This window comes from Agelaius phoeniceus, chromosome 8 (genome assembly GCF_051311805.1).
Source record: "Agelaius phoeniceus isolate bAgePho1 chromosome 8, bAgePho1.hap1, whole genome shotgun sequence".
NCBI classification, from domain to species: Eukaryota; Metazoa; Chordata; class Aves; order Passeriformes; family Icteridae; genus Agelaius; species Agelaius phoeniceus.
This window is the reverse complement of record NC_135272.1, coordinates 14,286,215-14,306,564: the sequence shown is the minus strand read 5'-3', so window position 1 is coordinate 14,306,564 and position 20,350 is coordinate 14,286,215. Positions and strand designations below refer to the sequence as shown.

Genomic DNA, 20,350 nt, shown 5'->3' with positions numbered 1-20,350 from the left:
CAAACCATACCAGCACAAACATTCAGGTACTGTGGCCTTCAGCACCAAAAATCCTGTGTTCTCCTCCTTGATGCTGAGGAGTTATCCTGCAAAGCAGGAGGGAGCAGTCAGTAGTGTCATTTTGGGAATGCAGATTGCAGTGTGCATCCTTTTCATTCCTGCTTGTGCCATTTCCATGGGACTGCAGCTAGGAAATCATAAAAAAACCTCAAAAAAACCAGGAGAAATACTATGCAGTTGTTCAGAAGAGCTAAGAAGTGAAGTGAGCTGCTCTGTTAGCTCTTATCCTGAATTTTACCTGCTGATTTTTAGCAAGATTGCAGCTGCTGGTTGAGCCATGGAGGAGGCAGACGTGCATGGAATGGGTGCCTGTGCTGGGATTGCTCCTCAGCAGCCTGGATGAGTCACCTCCTGTGGTTTTGAGCAGCATCTCTGCACTTATTCTGTCATTTAAGTGTTATCAGGTTAGTGAAGAAAGATTTCTTATTTCTCTAGCTCATCTGCCAGAAGAGGAGGCCCCTTGAAGCTGCTCCCTCCCCTAATTGCACAGCAGCAGCAGCAGACGTGCATATGGCAAATGTTTCCTTGCTGACACATTAGCAGCAGGTCCCCAGCATCTCAGCCCCTTCAGTTGTTCTGTGTTATGTTTATCCTCAGTGGCACATAAAGTAGCTCCTGCTGTAGCTCTTGGGATGAAAAATGCCTTGGAAGTGAGCTGGGGGTGGGTTGTGGGCTCTGTGTGGGTGCAGACACATCCAGGGACATCCAGCCACCCCTCTCCAGCTGCAGCTGCTTTCCTCTTCCTCTGTGGGCAGCAGTTTGGCCCAGATGTGTTGTTTGGCCAAACTTACCAGCATGCAAGGGAAGATCTCCATGTGGAGGCTCACAGCATAACTGGAGAGTGTATATTCAAGGCAGAGTCAAAGCAGTTTTGTGAGGTGGGGAAATTCTGTGCTGGAGTTTTGGGCAGAGAGGTGACTTGCTGCTGTGTATGAATTCATCATTCATTGATGGAGCTGGAGATGCCAGGGTCTGTCATCACATTTGTGGATATTTTAAAGAATTTTCTAGGGGGTAACCAGTCAGCTGACTGTGGGGCTTTTTATTGTAGAGCTGTTATGATAAATCAGTGGGTCTAAAGGGAGGTGAGACCCTGCAAATGTGCAATTACAGATATTTGCATTAGGACTCATCTCAGAGTGGTTATTTCTACCTTCATGGTGGCACACAGGAAAGATTAAGAAGTAGTTTGGGAACAATTCAAAGTGTGAAAGAACAAGAAATGAAAATCAGACATTCAAGTCTTAAAATTCCAGGTCTCTGCTACCACACTAGTGGGTGGTATTAGGTCCTTGATGCTTTTCCTGTTGAAATAAAGAAGTATGTGCTTCACATTTTTAGGACACACTTGTTAAACCACTGCTTTTTGTGGGAGAGGGGCAGTCCTTAGAAGAGCTCAGCTCCAGGCCAGAGTCAGTGTTGACATTTGGAGATTGATCCCTCAGCCCTGGTGGGAAGATGAGAGGAATTCAGGAGAGCAAGGCTGTTTTTTCAGTGTGGTAATTACCCCTCAAGGTTTTCCTCCAAAGCAGCAGGGTCTTGTTGATGAAGTGGCTGCAGCTTCTACATCAATTATTTTAGTGTGGTTTGACATGATGGTGGTGACTGCCTAGATGTAATGGTTGCATCTTTAAATTATTTTGTTAAGGCACAGCAAGGGGAGTGAGGCTTCAAGAGGGAGATGTTGCTCAGACCTGTGTTTGGAGCGTATTAAATATTGTATAAATCTCTGTTCCTGTACCTCAGGGCCTTTCACTGTGTCCTGCTCAGTAAAGCATCTTAAACCTCTTAAACCATGAAGACAGAAATAAAATTAAATGGGAGAGCTTATTGCTTGCTTTTTTTATACTTTAGAGGTGCTTGAGCTACCTTCCCATTACGGTAAATGCTGGAGATTATTCTTAGATACACAAGAAAGTCACGTCCTGAAAATGGAACCTGGCTTTTCTGTAGTCCTGCCTAGTGTGTCACATCACATCAGCCCAAGGTGCCACCACCAGCACTGCATTTTCAAAATCCCTTTGGAAATGAATCACAAAACAATCTTTGTTTCATGACACTGGAGGTTCAGGAAGTGACCTCGAGCCACCCAAAGTCAGTGGAAAGGTCTTGTTGCTTTTAATCAGATCCCTCAGGGTGGTTGCTGCTGGGTTTTTAGTTATCTGGTGTTGACTGCAGTCTTTTTTAGTGAGGGTTAGATGGGATATTGGGAAGGAATTGTTCCTGTGAGGGTGGGCAGGCCCTGGCACAGGGTGCCCAGAGAAGCTGTGGCTGCCCCTGGATCCCTGGCAGTGCCCAAGGCCAGGTTGGATGGGGCTGGGAGCCACCTGGGATAGTGGAAGGTGTCCCTGCCCATGGCACGGGTAGGATGGTATGGGCTTTAAAGTCCCTGCCCACCCAAACCATTCCATGGTTCTGTGGACACCTCTCTGTCATGTCCTTCTAACAACCACAGCAATCTCTGCTGTAGAAGCAGGAAATATTTAGGTGTGTTCTGCATATTGTCATGTAATCTTATTTTTTTATGAAAAAATCTTGGTTTTTTCTGAGAATATTGAGGATAAATGTCCTGAATCTTTGGCTGAGTAGTACCTGCTTCTGTGTTAAAGGCAAGCTCTGGAACTGCTACTGGTTTGGAAGAGGTTGTGCCAATGAAATATGTTTGAAAAGTTTGGGTTCTCACCTGAAACAGGCCATCTCTGTGTGCAAGCTAAAACAAATATTCTACAGTCTTGCCAGCCAGTTAAATCTCATCTAACTTCAAAATTTTGTCTCTTAATTCTCACAGAGGGGGGAAAGTTATTAAATATTAGAACTGCATTCTGTAATGGTGGTGGTAATCTTTGTATCACTACTCCTAAAGTATTTGAGGGTAAAAGACATTCAGAATGAAATGCAATTAATTTTCTTAGGAAAAATGGTAAGTGGTATGACTGACTCTCATGTGCTGCTGGACTTTTCACACTGATTTTACTTTAACTCCACGCTGTGTGAATGAAGAGGATGATTGCAATGCAAATCCTTTCCCTTCCATATTTGTATTTTACTCTGTGATGTTTGAAATCTTTTTCCATGGATTTACTGGTGGTATTTCTCCTTAAGAATCTGAGCAAGGAGAAGATGCTCCCAGGAAGTATCATGATGCTGTTGGGAGCTTTTCTATTTGGAAATCACTTGTTGCATTAATATATCAAAACCCCATGTACTGGATCAGCAGAAATCCTGATTTCAAGCAAAAGAAAATAAGATCAGCAAATTTTGCTGAAATTGCAATAAACACAGGGCTTGAGCATCACAGGGGCAGATGTTTCATAGAAGGGCAGAAAATGCTTCATGTCCTGGCTGTTTGTACCAATGGGTGAGGGCAGCACGTTCTGCCCATGGCTCCCAAGGAACAGAAGTCACCACTCACTTTGACTTTTCTTTTCCCCCTCGTGCCACTGGAAGATGTTGCTCCAGAGTGTTTGCACTACTCATTCTGCTGTTCATTTAGCCCTGCTTATTTAGCAAGTCAGTGGGTTAATTTTCAATATAACTGCACTATTCATGCCAATTTGAATAATTTGAAGAAGGAGAGAGAGAGACCTTATATGAATTTTTTTTTAATATTTTTTTCCTTCCTTCCTTAGGCCATTGGTGCACTTCAAAGGCAAAAGTGATATCTTTCTCCAAAAATGCCTTTTGGCTGTTGAATAAAACCCAAAAAGCCATCTTTTGTGGTGGAAGGTAGCTGAGAAAGAGATGTTGCAGTGGAGAAGTCCCAGGTGCTAACTACCAGCACCCCTTGTGTAGGACAAATTCAGAATTCATTTCTGCTTTCTTCTTCTTGGGAAAAAAAAAAGAAATGGAAATCAAACAGGCCTATTTCTTATAGGAAATAAATGTAATTAGTAGCAGTAAGTTAAATCCTCAAGTTCTGCCTGGAACAGGTTGTTTCATAGGAAAAGCCAAGGGTGGCTTTTGTAGCTTGGGGGTTTTTCATGGTTGCATGACACTTGTTGCTTTGATCTCTTGAGCACTGTGAAATTTTAACCTAATTTCCTGTGTAGTCAGCACAGAAAGAAACTTGGGGATGTGTCTGCAACCTGAAGATGATGCAAGATCAGTTATCTCAATGCAATAAAGATGAAAACAAATACACCTGTTGTAATAGAAGAATTAACATGCATTTGTTGTAAAACACTGGAAGTCCTCCATTTGTACGAAGTGTTTGTGGAAGCAAAATGTGTTTTGTCAAGGATGCAGCCTTTGACCATCAGAAATAAGAGGTGAGGGCGTAATGAGTGGATTAATGAAGTGTTGAAAGAGTTGGTCAAAGAAAAAACACATCATAGACATTGCTCAGAAGAAAGAAAAAAGGAATTGCTGAAGGTTTCCAAAGGTATTCTCTATTCCAAGAGTTGAGCTCCCCCATTTTTAGCTCAGAAGAAACCTGGGGTACAAAGCAAGCATCTGAGAGTGCCTCTAGTCTTCTTCTGACCCACGTGTAAGATGTTAATCCTCAACCTGCTGCATTTCATTTGGGGGTGGTGTAGACACTTTTGATCTGCCTGAGAGATTTTTCTCACCAGCGTTTTGCAGATTGGAGCCTGCAAATTGCCTCTCAAATCTTGATAATTAGTGATGGTGGGTGGTGAACATGAACTGCAAATGGTTTGAGGTTTTCTTCTTCTTTTTATTTTTGGCTTCTGAAAATCTGTGTGCCCCCAAAATGCTCTGGAACACAAAAGGGAAGATTACATTTGTGCAGAAGTGGGGGAGGAGGAGGAGGAGGAGCGGATGTGTTGTTCTGGTGCCCTGTGAAGTGCTGTGTTTCACATCCCCAAAGCTTTGCCAGGCATCCCACTGAGTGAGGACCAGCACCTCTCTTCTGAGTGATTCCCAGACCTCATTCCTGAGGGCTCTGCTCCTCAGGGAGGGGAGGTTTCCCAAGGCTGGGGAGCATTGTGCTGCCCTGTACCATGGATTTCATCCCCTGTGAAATTAATGCTGCTTTCCTCCCACTCTGTTCTTGGTATTAAATCCTTTAGTATCCCTGGGTTGTGTTTAGTTACCTGTGTCTCACAGCACTATGTTAACAGCAGCCCAAGGAACATGCCTGGAAGTGTGTGTTAGACTCACCTTGGAGATGATTTTCCAGTGGCTTTCTCAGCCCAGTTTATTGGCACCAGGAGAAGTTTGCCTCCATAACCCAACTATTAATTGTATGTCTTTTTCAGGTGCTGCTGTGATTGCTGTTCTTTAATGTAAAAGGTGAAACTTCCAGTTCTTGTAACCCATCTGTTTCCTTTAATCACAGTGTGCCTTCAAACGTGACCATATTTTTAGAGGTTGATGTGTGCTACCAAAATGCTGCAGGAGAGATTTGACAGTGGATATTTTTCCCTTTCTTCCCCAAAGAGCTTTATCCTTCTGCATTCCTGTTCTGTATCCCCTTGCTCCTGATTGTTCATGCAGCTCAGTGGTCCTGGGACCATCACCATCCTGGGCACTAATCAATAATTAAGTATTTTGCAATTTGTTGTGCTGCATGCTGGCTGTATAAAGCTTCATAAAAAATCTCCTTCCTAAACCTAACCCACTGCTCCTTTGTGAAATACATTTGGGTTTTATTACTAAGCAGCTGTTTTCCCTTTTGTAAATGGTCCCTGCTGAGAGGCAGAAAAGGAAACAGGCAAAATAATTGAATATGGCAGGAGCATAATTCATTCAACAGGTACTTCTGTGCCTGCAGTTCTGCTGCTCAGAGGCTGAGCTGTGGTGGGCAGTGATTGCCCCACAACAGCCTCCTACCCAGGTCTCACCTCCACATCCTTTCCAGGGTTACATCAAGCCTTCCCTTGCTCCTTTTCCTATAGTTGGCCACACCCTTTTCCCTGGAATAATAATACTACTGGTTGTATTGTAAACCAGAGGTCAGTTGGTCAGTCAGACAGCCAGACTCAGTTGGTCATATTTACCCCTTCATTTGTTCCAGCTGGTCCATTAAAAGCTCTTGTCTTTAACCCAGTTTATGTCCTCTGGGAAGATAAGTCCCCATTTAATTTCCAGTCCAGGTACTAGCAGTTCCCTCTCCCAGTTTGCTGTTTCTCCTCCATCTCCCACACCCTGTGTGTTTACCAATCTCCAAGCACAGCCTGGCTGATGCTTTAAATCCCTTTGGATCCCTGTTTTCCCCCAGCAGGGAGATGAAGACCTTACTGCAGGCTGCCACTTGGACACAGGAGAGGATGAACTGTCAGCTGTGACCCTCCCTGAACTGCAAAACCAGAGGAACTTCCCTGGCTTTATAGTGACTTTCCCTGTAAAATCTAGGTTTTCTGGGATGGGGGCAAGTTGTGTAACCATATAGGGTTTTTAAATAGCTGCAGAGGGGTATGCTCACTCCCTTCTACTAACAGCAACAATGCCTGGTGTTAGTTGCCCAAAACATTGGCTGCCCCTGGTTCCCTGCAAGTGTCCAAGGCCAGGCTGGATGGGGCTTAGAGCAGCCTGGGCTAGAGGATGGTGTCCCTGCCCATGGCAGAGGTTCAATGAGATGAGCTTAGAGTCCCTCCCAAGCCAAGCTTTTCTGTGATCCTATAAAATCCTGTGTTTTGGGGTGAGTAATTAGCTTTGTCCAAGGGGGAAGAGAAGGATGGGGCAATGAGGAATTCAGGCTCAGGTGTGCCTGTGTAAGAGAAGGAAAAAAGGAACACAGCATGTAGGGGGATGTACTGAAATAAAACTGGGGAGGGCTGGCTGCTGGGAGCAGAGGTTAGCAGATACACATTGTGTGTTCTGGAATGCCTTCACCAAGTGGAGGAGAAGCACTGCTCTGTGCAGAGAAGGGGGAAGCTGCTGTGAGTAGGAGTTAGAGGTGGTTCTGCATCCAGAGTTCTTCCCCTTGCTTGCTGAAAGCCATGGTTTGCTGAATGGAATCACTCTGAGCCTGGCTGCCACATCCTCATGTCTGTGGCTTTGGGGATGGGCAGGAAAATCCCCGCAGAGGCAGGAGCAGAACCCTCCTAGACCATGTGCTGGTGTGTCACTGAGCTGCCCAGTGCTGAGTGCTCAGGGAGAGGAAAGTCACCATTTCCCTTGGGATTATCCATTTCTGCTGGAATGGATGCTGCTGTGTCATAGAATGCTTTGGGTTAGAAGGGACCTTAAAGATCACCTTGCTCCAGCTCTCCCTAGGTAAGAGTACGAGTCTGATGTTACACGTGATCTTTAGGTCAGCGTGGAGCAAAATGAGCCACAGCCTTGTAAAGTACATGCTCAGAAGTAATGAATTAAGAAATGGTGTGTATGATCTTATGCTATAGCTGAGCTAAAAACTTGGCAAAAGGGAGAGTTTCTTGCTTTTCTTTCTTCTGAAAAGTTTGGCTGGTGGAAAGGCAAACCAGGTCACCTCACCAAACTTTGAGGTAGCTTTTGTTTCAGTGCAGAACCATTTAGCAATAAACAGTTCATTAATTTGAATTTCTTTTTAACCTGAAATATTACAGTTCTGGATTTGATTTTTCTTTTCCCTTTTGTTTTATGTGACATCTGGACTGTTCAGGGAGTGTTATTCCATCTTAAAATGGGGTTTCTTGTCTTTTTGAGCGATGGAGGTTTCACGGATTGAGTAGAATAATGAACACGTAGAGAAAAGATAATACAGCTGACTATCGCCTTTCACATCTGGGAACACAAGATCTTTAATTGATTTAGAGGGGTTATTTTGTCCCAACACTTGCAATTAGCAGCTCTTAATCAGTAAAATGCTTTTAAGAAATCTGGCTCAATGGGTAGAGTGGTAAAAGGAGCAGGAGGAGCAGATATTGATGGTTTCTTATCTCCTCTCCCAAAACGCTCTGCGTTCTGTGAGAATAGCTGGCTGGGTGGGAAACAGATCTGCATGTTGCTTTCTTCAAGCCATGGATTAAAGAATCAGGCTGGAGGAGCCTTTGAGTTCAACTGCTCTGTCCCAGGGCAGGCTGGAGGCACCTTTATCATGACCAGCTGTTATGGAATATGGTTTTAGCAGCCTCAGGCCGTGGAGGCTGTGCCCTTGTGCTCCTCCTCACAAACTCCACGTTTTATCTCCTCGGAGCTCACCGTGTGGAGGGTGCCCTGTGTGAATGTTTTCCTCTCTCTCTGGCCGTGTTTAGGTGGAAGGCGCGCGGGAGCCGAGCGGGGAGGCGGATTCCTCCGGCCAGGATGAGCGGGCGTCGCTAGAGATGATCTGTGGTTCGGTGCAGCTGGAGCTGTCTGAATGAAGCTATGGGCTGTGCCTCCGCCAAGCATGTGTCCACTGTTCAAAACGAAGAGGAAACTCAGAAGGGCAAGAACTACCAGAACGGAGATGTGTTTGGGGGTGAGTGTCGTGGGGTAGGCTTTGTCCCAGCACCATGAGTGTGCTGGAAGGTGTACAAGGGAGTCTTAACTTTCACCAAACAAAAGCAAAATATCTGTTAAAATATAGCACAATGGCAGAGCAGTTGGCCCATCCAGGGGAGGGTACCATGACACTTGAAACAGGTGAAATCCTTAGTGAAAAAATAACATTTTAAGTGATGTGCGGTACTACACGGTCTTTACCTCCATGAGTCCTGGAATAGCTCAAAGACAACAAATTGCATGACCCCCTCATGTATTTATGTATGTATTTATATAAGTATATTTATATATATTTATATATATTTATATATGTATTTATATATCTATTTATATAAGTATATTTTTATCTATTTATATGCACTTTATATATGTATTTTTATATATATTTATACATGTATATTTATATATATATATTTATATATGTATTTATATATGTTTCTGTTACACATTTATATGCCATTGGGTAGCAACATAGTTGACTCATTTCCTAAAAATAAAATTGGTAGGAAGAGTAATTCCTCACTTCTGTAAAGCAATAAAACATTAGTTCTAAAGTCCTGTAGCAAACAGGGTTTGAAGGTACAGTGGAACTAGAAACTGAGGGATTTAGTGGTGCTGGGAATGTGGGAGGAAAACATCTGGTTCACTGTGAAGGCTGGTCTGTGATCCAGGTCTGTGCATCAGGAGAGGGAAAGTCATAGGAGATAAAATCATAGTCAGCTTCATGTTTTTGGGGTTTTTTTGCCCCAGGTTCTGTCAGTATACACAAAGTTTTTCTTAGATAAAGATGTAAATCTTTAAATACAGATTTTCAAATGTCAGGAATTATCTGAAAGACTGTTGGGAAATGAAGTTTCTAGATTTGCCTGGATACCTGCCTGAAAGTTAGTTCAGCTGTGAATAAGCTGCCTTGGTACTGTTATTCTTAAAACGAGTGCCTTGGTAATGAGTACACCAAATCTCCCTGGTGTTTTTTCCAGCCTTTCTGAGGACTAGCTTGGTCTCCCAGAGTAAGAATTCCCAGCGGTGTTACCTGAGGAGAAAGCAGTGAAAGCAGTTGTTGCACAAACTTCAGGACTGTTCAGTCCTCTTTCTCATCCCTGGGAGATGCTGGGTTTGGAATTGTCAGCTCAGTACATTGCTTTTGTTTAAAATAGGCTTTAAGTGCTGTCATAAACAGAAAATTCTGTCAGTTGCTCAGAGGAATTTGAGTTTAGATTTTAGCTTATACTTAGTGAGGGAGCAATTTTTGGCAAAATGTGAGTCTCAGTCTTTTTTTTTTTTTTGGTGGTGGTTTAACCACATGCTGTGGGCCAAAGATCATAACTTCAACACAGGAAACTTAAAGTAGCTTCTGGAGTCAGAGGATCAAGGAGATTGAAGGGATTTTAAAAAGCTCCCATTTATAGAGCTGGACTGGTGTCAGCAGTATCATTTAGGTATTCTGGGATCCATTTGAGGGCTGTAAATCGTTCTGTATTTTACTGTCAGGAGTACTACCTGCTCTTAACCATTTCCTGGCCCATGCTTTAGGTGTGGGATTTGTCATTCCTAAAGACCTGAGTCCATGACTGATTCCTTCTTAGCAGAGGTGGAGTCTGACTTAACTCATTGAATGGTAACCACAGAAGTCACATTTTCCCCTTGCTGTTGAAAGGCAGCTTCTAGGTCAGGAGCTGGGTGCAGGAGGAGGTTGAGCTGGAGTTTAACAGATCACCCAGTGCCACCCCTGCCATGGGCAGGGACACCTTCCACTGTCCCAGGGTGCTCTAAACCCCATCCAACCTGGCCTTGGACACTGCCAGGGGCAGCCACAGCTTCTCTGGGCACTCTGTGCCAGGAGTACCCTGATGCTTCCTTTCTTATTTCTGGGAAGGGGCAGAAGTGTCTCACCCAGCCAGTGGCCATGAGCAGAGTATCTGTGCTGCCTGTGGGGATTGAAAATCCCCTGCAGTAGGAGTAGGCAGAGCTAAACCCAGGTGAGTGGTAGGGAAATGAGGAGCCAGGAGGTGATGCAGAGGGAATTAGAGGTTAGTTCTTGGGGAGGAGGCTGCAAAGTAACAGGAAGCAGAAGTCAGGAGGGGTTGGAAGGTGGCTGATGTGTCAGTAACACCCTGAGAATATCAGTGAGCATGAGCCATGCTGTGCATGGACAGGGAGGGAGCACAGGCAGTGTTGGCAGCTGGGGACCAAGGTGACATCAGGTGCCTGTGCAGAAGCAGCAGGGATGAGCCTCATGGCTGTGGTGCCCACATTGCCTCAGATGTTTCACTAGGGGAGGAAGTCCTGAGGGAGTTGTACAGCAGTGAGAGGATGATTAAAGGAAAAGAGCAGAGTGCTGGTGCTGCCTTCCCTGGGCAGGCAGTGGGGTCTGAGGGATGTGGCTGACAGGAAATTGCCCCTCACTGTGTGACTGCACCCCGCTGGGAGCAGCTCACCTCCCTTCCTCCAGCACCTGCCCCAGACAGGCTGCAGGCAGAAGGAGTCAATAGTAAGGATTCTACTTTGCACTTAAGCAGTGTTTGGACTTTTTTTTTCCCAATGAGTAGTTTTTACTTGACTGACATTGAATCCAGAGAGAATTTTCTGAGCTTCTCAGAGTGGTGCAGTTCTGCTTTGGCTCTTCCTCAGAACCCCTGGATCTTCCTCTTCTTTCATGGTGGGATTGGTTGCAGTCAAGTCTATTGACTATTGGGAGATCATGGCTTCTGAGAGATTTCTTTTTTTTTAACTTTTAAAAGTCACTGCAGGTTAAGATTGATCTCCAGTACCCTATTTCTTCCCTAGCTTTTAACCTTTTATTTTAGCTGAGCAGACATATAGAGCTAGGTGCTTACTGTGAATTTGAAATCCTGGTGTTCAAAACCAAGAAACCCATCATGAAACCCATGAATTCTGTAAGGACAAATCCCGGTAAATGAAACCAAAACATAAAAATCTCCACCTGTCCCAAGCTGAAGAAGTCATGCTGCATTTTCCTGTAATATATATTTAAATAATTGAGTTAGCAGGCCTATCAAAGGAGATGTTCTAGAGAAGATTGAATATAATATGATTATTATGTCTGTTGGTCTCTAATGACTTTAAAATCCCTCTAATAAGGATAGTAATAATAAATCTTCATTTATTCATCATTCCACTTCAAAGCTGATTTCCAGGGCAATACATAAGAACTATAATATGTAAATACCAATGAAGAACAAAATGCCATGATAGAGCCTTGAGCATTGTTGATTTCAGCATATGTTTTAATAATATAACATCTCCTGTAGATTAATTTTATTTGTGCCTTTATAAAAAAATTATGGGATGTTCCGTTGAGGAGGAGGTTATTGAAGTAATTCTTTCTGTAAGAAAATAAGTGGTAATATGATTTGGGAAAAAAAAATTCTAGAATGTGTTCATTAGTCTGAGAGGCTTAATCCAGATGTTTCCATGGAGCTCCTGGGTGCTTTGCAAAAAGAGGAGTTAACATGTCAGGTCAGAATTTCCTGACAAAATGGGAATATCATGGTGGGATTTCTGTTATTAAGAGCAGCTCCAGTTGCTAAACCTGTCTAAATAAAGCTGAACCCAAAGCACAATAGTTTATAAAGCAGTTTATCTCAGAACAGCTGAGAGGGCTAGGAAAGGAAATCTTCAGCAGTAAAGTATTGTAATGAGATTGAAAAATTGATTAATGCACAAGGGCAGGCTGGGTGGGGCTTGGAGCAAGCTGGGCTGGTGGAAGGTGTCTGTGCCCATGGCAGGTGTAGGATAATCTTTAAGGTCCCTTCCAACCCAAACCATTCTGTGGTTCTGTGATTCTCTTTCCTTGCCTTGTTTAGCAATTTGTTGATAGCCTGCTTCTTATCTAAGTAAACAGGGGGCAGTTCTAAACAAGTGCTTCAGGAAGTGAGAGAAAGGAATAGAATCAAACCCTACCCACCCTGGTTATATTCATGTGGGAAATGTAACAAAATTGCATGTGTTATCTAGGTTTATGATGTATTTATGATGTATTTGTGTAACTCTGAGAACACCCTTGGTAAGTCAATAATTTACTATTTTATTACCATGAGGAAGCAACAGAGTTTAAAGAAAATCAAAACAAAACCAAACCGCACCCTCAGGTTTTGTCTAGTTATGTTTTTAGGATCAATATGTGCAAAAAAAGTGTTTTCCACATGAATTAAAACTATTTTCACATTTTATGTGCAGAAGTGGCTCATCTTTATAGCTCTTGGGAAAGGTGCTGCTTTTGCAGAAGAGGGAAGAGGCTGCTCTGGACTATGGGTTGGCTCTGAGTGGTGACAAAATAAGCTCTTCCTGCCTCTCCAGCACAGAAATATAGATATATAAAGATTACAAAAAGAGCAGTCCCAGGCATGGCAATGAACCAGATCCAGGGAATGCAGTGAGGAGCACCAGGAGATGAGGCTGGAGACAGGGAGAGAAGATAGCTACAATGTGGGGCTGAGGTCCCTCCAGGAGATGGGACCAGAGGCAGGCAGACCTGCTCTGGCAGGGACTGGAGGCCCAGATCTCAGCAGAAACAGAGTTCTGGATCCATGGGCAGGAGATGCAGGTGGGCTCTCAAGGGGCTGGTTGTGGCCTCTTAGTGCACTCAGGACTGACAGCAGCTGTCCCTTAATTGTGTCTGTATGTAATGATGGTGGTTGAAATAGCTCTCCCTTCTCCTACTCTTTTCCCCATTTTTTTCCCCTTTGGAAGTGGAGAAACACTGATCTGGTGTTCCTTTGGGGTGACATCCAGGTCTGTGGAAAGGCTCCCATGGGCTCACAAGAAGGTACCTTGCCTCTTTTGGCAAGATTGGTTTTCAGTGTCTATTTTCACTAATCAGCAGAGAAGAAAACCAGTTCAGAAGTGATGGTAGCTTTTTATATACCTGAGTGCTGGAAAATTACTTAGCTGTAAATGGTCCAGGCAGTAAAGCAACAGTGTTTGATGATATTTCTCGGTGTCTATTTGAAAAAAAATAATTAGAAAGACCCAGAAGGAGATGTCTTTCCTGAATGGATAGAAGATCTTTGCCATGGAAAGGCTGCTGAGGTTTTCCTACCTGAAAGAGAGCTGGACTTAGAACAGGTATCCATAAGTTAGTTAGACAGCCCTCACACTCTATAGTGACCTTCTTCTGGTGGTTAATCTTCTTGGACTGTTTTTACAGCCCCTTGTCATGGTGTTAGATGAGGGAATTGTTCTGCACAGTCATTCTCCTCAGTGGAAGGGAGCTGTTTTTACCCAGATCTTTGCAGTGCTGGGTTTGGAACGATGCACACACAGTTGGACTCGCCACTTCCAGTGGGGATTTACAGCACAGAGACAGAAGGTGAGCCAAGGTGGACAAACAGTTGATATCCCTGTTTTGGGAGCAGAAATTAATCTCAGGCAGTCTCAGGATCTCTAGCTGGCCACAGTGACCCTGAGATAGGTTAGAAAGTCTCTTTTCCCAGCCCAGCACTCACAGGAGGAGTCAGAGCTCTTAATTTCTCAGTCTCAAGGTCGTTTATTGTTCCTTATCTGTAAAATTGTTTCTCTGTCCAGCTGAGGTTGGCTCAGCAAGACAGTCCAGGCACTCTGCCTGCCCCCAGGCAGTGTTATCTTTTTATACAAAAAACTATGTGTACAATATTTACTTCCCAATACCCATCACCTATGTTAGACAGTGAGCTTCTACTCTAAACCAATCTAAAAGTGCCAACATCACAGCAGAAGATGGAGGCCAAGAAGAAGAAGGAGAAAGGATGGACACGCCCAGTTGCCTCCATCTTGCCTCCTGAACCCCCATTCTAAAAACCCCAAAAATCTATTTTTCACCCCATGATAAATTCACTATCATTCTACTTAAACTGTCGTGGCTTGCAGATCTTCATATAAGGTTGGTAATTTGCTCCATGGGTCATAATCAAACCCACAGGTGTTTTGGGCTCTGTGCCAGGGTCTCTGAGCCCTCTGGCAGGGGTCCTGGCCACCCTGGACAGCCAGAGGGATGTCCTGAATTCCAACAAGGCAGGTCATCACTTCCTTGCTGCTTATTTTCATGTGAGCTTTCCCCTTTTGCAAGCTCTCCATCAGCATCAGAGCACCCAGAGGGCTCTGAGGGACCCTGAGTCTCTGCAGTCCTGGAGGGTGGGCAGAGAGAACATGGTGTCATTCTAGGCAGAGTGACCTTTCCTCCAAGCTGCTTAGCCCCATGGAGAGTGCAGTCCCAGCCCACAGAAATGGAGTGCAAGGGGTGTGCATTTCACAATTGCATTAGTGGGCTATAAATAGGGCCATGGATCCGCCTTTAGGGCTGGCTAGGAAGGAGCCAGGATGTGTTTTCTGGCAGCCTTGGTGCTAAAGGAAATCCGTTTATTTTATGGTACAGACACACTTCGTTTTTCACTTAATCTTTTCAAGATGATCTCTGGCATTCATTGACTACCTGGACATGCAAACAAGGAAAAATCCTGGTAAAAATGCCATTTACTTTCAGTGACTGCAGTGTTCCTTTAGCCATTTTCCAAGTGTTTTCTTACTGGGCCACAGATTTGGAGAACTAAAAAACCAAAGCCTGGAATTTGGCTGGAAAAGACTCACTCTGGGGAATAATTCCCAATTCCCCAGGTAAAGTTTGTGTTGCTGCATGGGTGTGTATTCATTTCAGCAATACAAAACTGAAATTTTTAAGGCTGTAATTTTATAGTAGGAAATATCTACTGGTAGAAATAGCTGTTAAATACAAAGAAAAGGTACCTAACCAATAAGTATTTGTGTATCTTTGGCATACACAGCCAGAGGTGCCTTTATAGGATAGAGGAAGTGAACATAGAAGGCATTTTTCCAGTAGGTAATTCTCAAAACCACTGTGCCATCATGGTTATTTTAAATAAATATTACAACCAAGTGGTCTCATGTTCTCCTTGGTCAGAGGCCCAAGACTGACAGTGCTCTGCCTTGAGCTAGCACCAGAGAAAAATGGGAGCAAAATGGAAAATATTAAGACTTCTGCCTCATGTGCTTGTGAAAAACAAAGCCTGGCTTCTGCTGAGGAGTGTCATTATGCCCTGCCATGCACTTTTTCTTCTCACCTGTGTGAGTGGGGGCTCTGGCAGAAAGGATCAGGGTTAGGGTGCTTTTAAATTCTGTTTTTCCTTTCTGCTCTTGCCACAGGAGCACTGCAGGGGCTGTTCAGGCAGCTCGGGTGCGGAGCACTTTGTGTTCCGTGGTGCTGGGAAGGAGCATGCAGTCACCTTTGTTCCAGGAGTTATGGCTCCATGAATGATCTCGAGCTATTCAGAGGGAAAAAAGGGGGTGTAGTGGGTTGTTTTTTTCCACTGAAGTCTCCTGAATTGTGTAATGGTTGTAGTTGTTACATTTGCATGCATGTTATCCCCTCCCCTGTATTTTGTTGTCAAGTGGTCACAGCCCCCAAGGCTGCCAGAGCTCCAGGAGTGTTTGGACAACGCTCCCAGGGATGCACAGGGTGGGATTGGCTTTTTTTTTAGCTATTACTAAACTCTTTTCTTTCAGACATCAGTATTTTGCTTTCTTTTAAAAAGCGTTGCCCAAAGGGAAGGGAAGAAGGCATGGAAAATCTGTAACCAGAGTAAAATATTAATCTTTCCAATAGGTTACTTTTGGAGCTGCTAGATGGTCTGTAAGTAAAATAATGTAATTAACTTCAGTATCTTTTGCATCTGGAAATGTGTGCTGTATTTTGTAAATCAAGTTTTCATTAGATCTCCCCTCTTGATTTAAAGAAATACTGACAGTGAGGAGATGTTGCTGGTTCAGGGTATTTATTCAGTCCCTTCCATATTGGAATTAATAAAAATGAAATAGCTGCTGATTTACAAACACTCTTTGAGGCCCATGAGCATGGAAAATTTGATTGCCCAATATTAATAGAAAAAAGTTACTATCCCAGGAAGGGTATGAAAATCCATTTCAAGCCATACGTTGCGGGGCAACAATCTCATTTAATAGCTGACTGATTGAGAATGGCATTGCTTGTTAAGGAAAGAGGAATTGGCTTTTTTATTGACAAGGAAACTGAAGGCACCTCATCCTGGGTTTGCAATAATAGGAGATGTGTAATTTCAAGGGTGTGGAGTGGTAATGACTTATTTTCCAGGGAATGCTTGGGGCAGCTCTGTTCAGGAGTGGTTTTGGGTGGGTGGATAGCTTAGAGGGGCTGTAAAAGGCACAGCCTGCAGTGCTGCACGAGGGATGCTCACAGAAATGCTCAGTTAGGTGTTTTTCCTGGAACTGGATAGTCCCTGACAGGTTCTGTGCCAAAGTGAGGAATGTTCAGTGGAGTACATAGACTGATGGGGGTGAAGAGAGGGTCAGCGGAGACTGGGAGTTTCATTAATGACATTGAAAAACCTGAAAAGAATTAAGTGCTTTGTGCTTGGTGGTTTTTTTAAACTTACTGAGGGAGAATTTCAAACCAGAGCAGTGAAATGGAGTTGAAGGAGCCTTTCCAAGCTGGCCATGCTGTGCTGTGTTCAAGGCAGCCTGGATCCAGACACCCACCTGGGGACTTCATATGAACAGTCATATTTTCAAGGCACAGACCCCTTGTTTTCCTCCTGTCCGTTCCTTTAATTAATCTCTCTGCTGCTTGTTCCCTCTCCTGCTTTCATTTCTCAATTTCATCTTTTTAGTAGGTTAGGTAATTGCATTTACTGGGTATCCTTCCTGCCAAGCACTGTGGCTGTAATCTTCTCTACCTGAGAAATGGTTTCCTTTAAAAAACCTGGTGTCTGCCTCAAAGCTATGTGTTAATTAAATGAAAACAAAAGGTAAAAAAAAAGTGTCTGTATGTGTATATATATTTTTTTATATATACACACATATATATATGTATATATGAATTATATAGTTTCAGCAAGCAGAAATCTGGGTAGCTGAAAGAGAGTTGTGAGTGCACACTACCAGCACTCTTCTTTGGCTTTGTAATTACAGAGGAGTGCACAAAAGTCTTTAATTATATGATCACATGGCAGGTTTTTTCCATACCATCTCACATATGGTGTTTCCTCAGATCCTGAACACAAAGACAGTGGGAGCAAGGCAGAGATTGTGTGTTTAGTATTAACTGGATTTGGGGAAGTTGAGGTTGTATTTTCAAATCTTCCCTGAGATAATGAAATGGCCTCTGTGGCTGTGGTTCCTCTGACCTACCTACAGCTAAGGTAGACCTGGCAGATACAGAGCAGTGGGCCTGTGCCCCTGGTGTGAGGTTAGTTAAAACAATCTTTAAGTAATAATGTGATGGAAAATTGTATGTACACCACCAGGTTTCACAGGGCTTGCACTAGATGGCAGCTCAAAATGTAGAGTAGCCTTGGGGACTTTTTGACTAAGAAGAAACCAAGTAGTGGAAGGAACCAAGAAGAAAAAACAAGTAGAGGGAGCTAAGAAGGAAGCAAGTGAAGGTGGGAAGCAAGTAACCAACCCCCTCCTTGATTTGGCTGCACATCTCCTGCTGTGACAGCTGATGTACAGTGGTTTGTTTCTGTGAGCCACATGCCAAATTTGAGAATTAAACCTATGGATTTAAACAAGGCAGCTAAATTATGGCTTCATCATCAGCTGCCATCTTTAAACTGGGGGGAATCAGGAAATGCCAGATAGATGAACTGAGACACCTGGGGAGCAGCAGTGCAGGGGTTGGGACAGCACCTTCTGCCACAGGCAGACATCAGGCTGGGAGAGGACAGAGCTACCAAGGGGTGGAGAGCTGTGAGCAGCTCTGGAAACTGCTGACAGCACTGGGGAGGGGTTGGGGGCTGATACAGAAACATGAGGGGTTGTGCTTCTCCAGCAGCAAAGATCAAAATCGTGTCCAGGACAGTTAATGGAGCTGTGTTCTGTCAGACCTGTTGGCCTTAGGGATTGCTGCTGAAAGATGTCATGACTTGGGTCTGTAGAGGGAGGTTTGGTAAAGTAGAAGGGAAGTTGCTAAATTTCTTCATGTAGGTATCACCCTAAGGGAGTTAATGTTTCATGAAGCACTGGATATGCCATAGGGCTGCTGGATAGCTTAGGAAAGAGCTACCCCTGTCTCACTGAATGCCCTTCCAGTTCTGCAGGAATCCTCCATTTAGGGACTGGCTTTTGTTTCACTGAGTGTCTCAATCCCTTTTTTTCCTCCAAAAATCCAGCCCTAGTGGTCACATCTGCCTTGCGCAGAAGCAGTTGTTGGCGTTCCTTGGGTACATGTCAGAGTTGTGTAGGAAGAAGGAAAAGTGTTTTAGGGTGGTCTTTGCAGATGTGCTGCAGTCTGTGTGGTGTGTTGGTTTTTAAAGAGCTGTTCTGTCAGAGGATTTAGATTTTGTTGGCAGAATTGGTGTGTTGCTCGTGCACCTGTTCTCTGTTTAGTATCTGGTGGTGTCCACTGCCTCGACTCCCAGCACTGGCTGTATTTTTAGATTGGATTAAGGTAAGGTAAATTAATTTGGGAAATCTGAATGAGCATTTTCAGATAATCCTTTGACAAAAATGGGTTGGCTTATTTCCTAAGCTACTTTTATTATTCTCTTCATGTTAGTATAACCATGATCACTTGGATCAGGAGTTGCCTGTGAATTGATAGCTTTGAGGGCTGGTAACAAGGAAAACAACAGGCTGCTCACCCAATACTGGTTGATCTCCAGTGAAATTTCACTCCCAGCCCACATCCAAGTGGATCAGAAACCCACCCCCACAGCTGAGCAAATGCTTTAACCCTTTAGACTCAAATGAACCATAGAGCTGCTGCTTCCTGCGAGTGCTTGAAGCTGGACTAAGAGGATAACTTAGATATCTTCCATTCCTTAATATTTAGTTCAAGAAATATTAATTTGCAAGATTTTTGCAACGACTTTCTCTGACTGTTGACTTTTTTGGGGATTTTGGCGTAACTTCTCTGATATCCAGGCAGTTGATAACCACATAGATAACAGGGTTGGAATAACCTGAGTAAGCTCATCTCACCCTTCCAGTCCTCCAGACCAGATGCACATGAGCCTGTGGCACTCAAGGCTGATGACTCAGGTGCTGGAAGCTGCAGCCACCCAGGCAATCTAATTCTGCTCCTTGACTCTCCTGGTGCTCTGTGGTTTTGTTTTTCTCCCTGATGTGTAGCCTGGCTCCCTCCAGAGCTGGGCCCACCACTGCTCGTGTCCTCCCCGTGCAGCTGTGGATCTTGGAGTGTTCCTCCTTCCCAGTGGCACTGGGATGGGCTCCAGGAGAGCTCATCCAGCTCCAGCATCCCAGCACAGGCAGGACAGGGAGCTGTTGGAGCCAGTCCAGAGGAGGCCATCAAAATGATCAGAGGGATGGAGCAGCTTTGCTGTGAGGGAGGGCTGGGAGAGTTGGATTGTTCAGCCTGGAGAAGAGAAGCTTCAGGCCTTCCAGTGGCCTTCCAGTGCCTGTAGGGAGATGACAAAAAAGATGGAGTGACTGTTTACAAAGGGTGGAGTGACAGGACACAGGGAATGGCTTCCCACTGCCAGAGGGCAGGGTTAGATGGGATTTTGGGAAGGAATTGTTCCCTGTGAGGGTGGGCAGGCCCTGGCACAGGGTGCCCAGAGCAGCTGTGGCTGCCCCTGGATCCCTGGCAGTGCCCAAGGCCAGGTTGGATGGGGCTTGGAGCAACCTGGGACAGTGGAAGGTGCCCCTACCCATGGCAGGGGGTGGGACTGGATGAACTTTTAAGGTCCCTTCCCACCCAAACCATTCTGGGATGTTTGGCATGTTCTGTGCTCAGCATCTAAGTGGCTCACCTGCTGCTCTGTGTTTCAGTTAAATTGCATCAAAATCTCTTACGGTTCTTAACAAATATTTTTAGAAGAAGCGATTCAGTCCTTTATCTAAATATAGCTTTGAGCTTGGAAGCCTTTGGGAGAGGGGAGCACGTGGAGCTTTGATCTGTGGCATTCACAGC

At 44.3% G+C, this 20,350-nt stretch overlaps 1 protein-coding gene across 1 annotated transcript in view; it reads left to right on the top strand.

Moving 5' to 3' along the window:
• The window catches only part of C8H1orf21 (chromosome 8 C1orf21 homolog), a 103,140-nt gene that overhangs the window by 36,262 nt on the left and 46,528 nt on the right, over window positions 1–20,350 (top strand). The window contains exon 2 of the mRNA XM_054638088.2: window positions 8,199–8,404. Within this exon, the coding sequence (XP_054494063.1) occupies window positions 8,311–8,404 (94 nt within the window). The 5' untranslated portion in view covers window positions 8,199–8,310. The remainder of the gene's footprint in view (window positions 1–8,198; window positions 8,405–20,350) is intronic.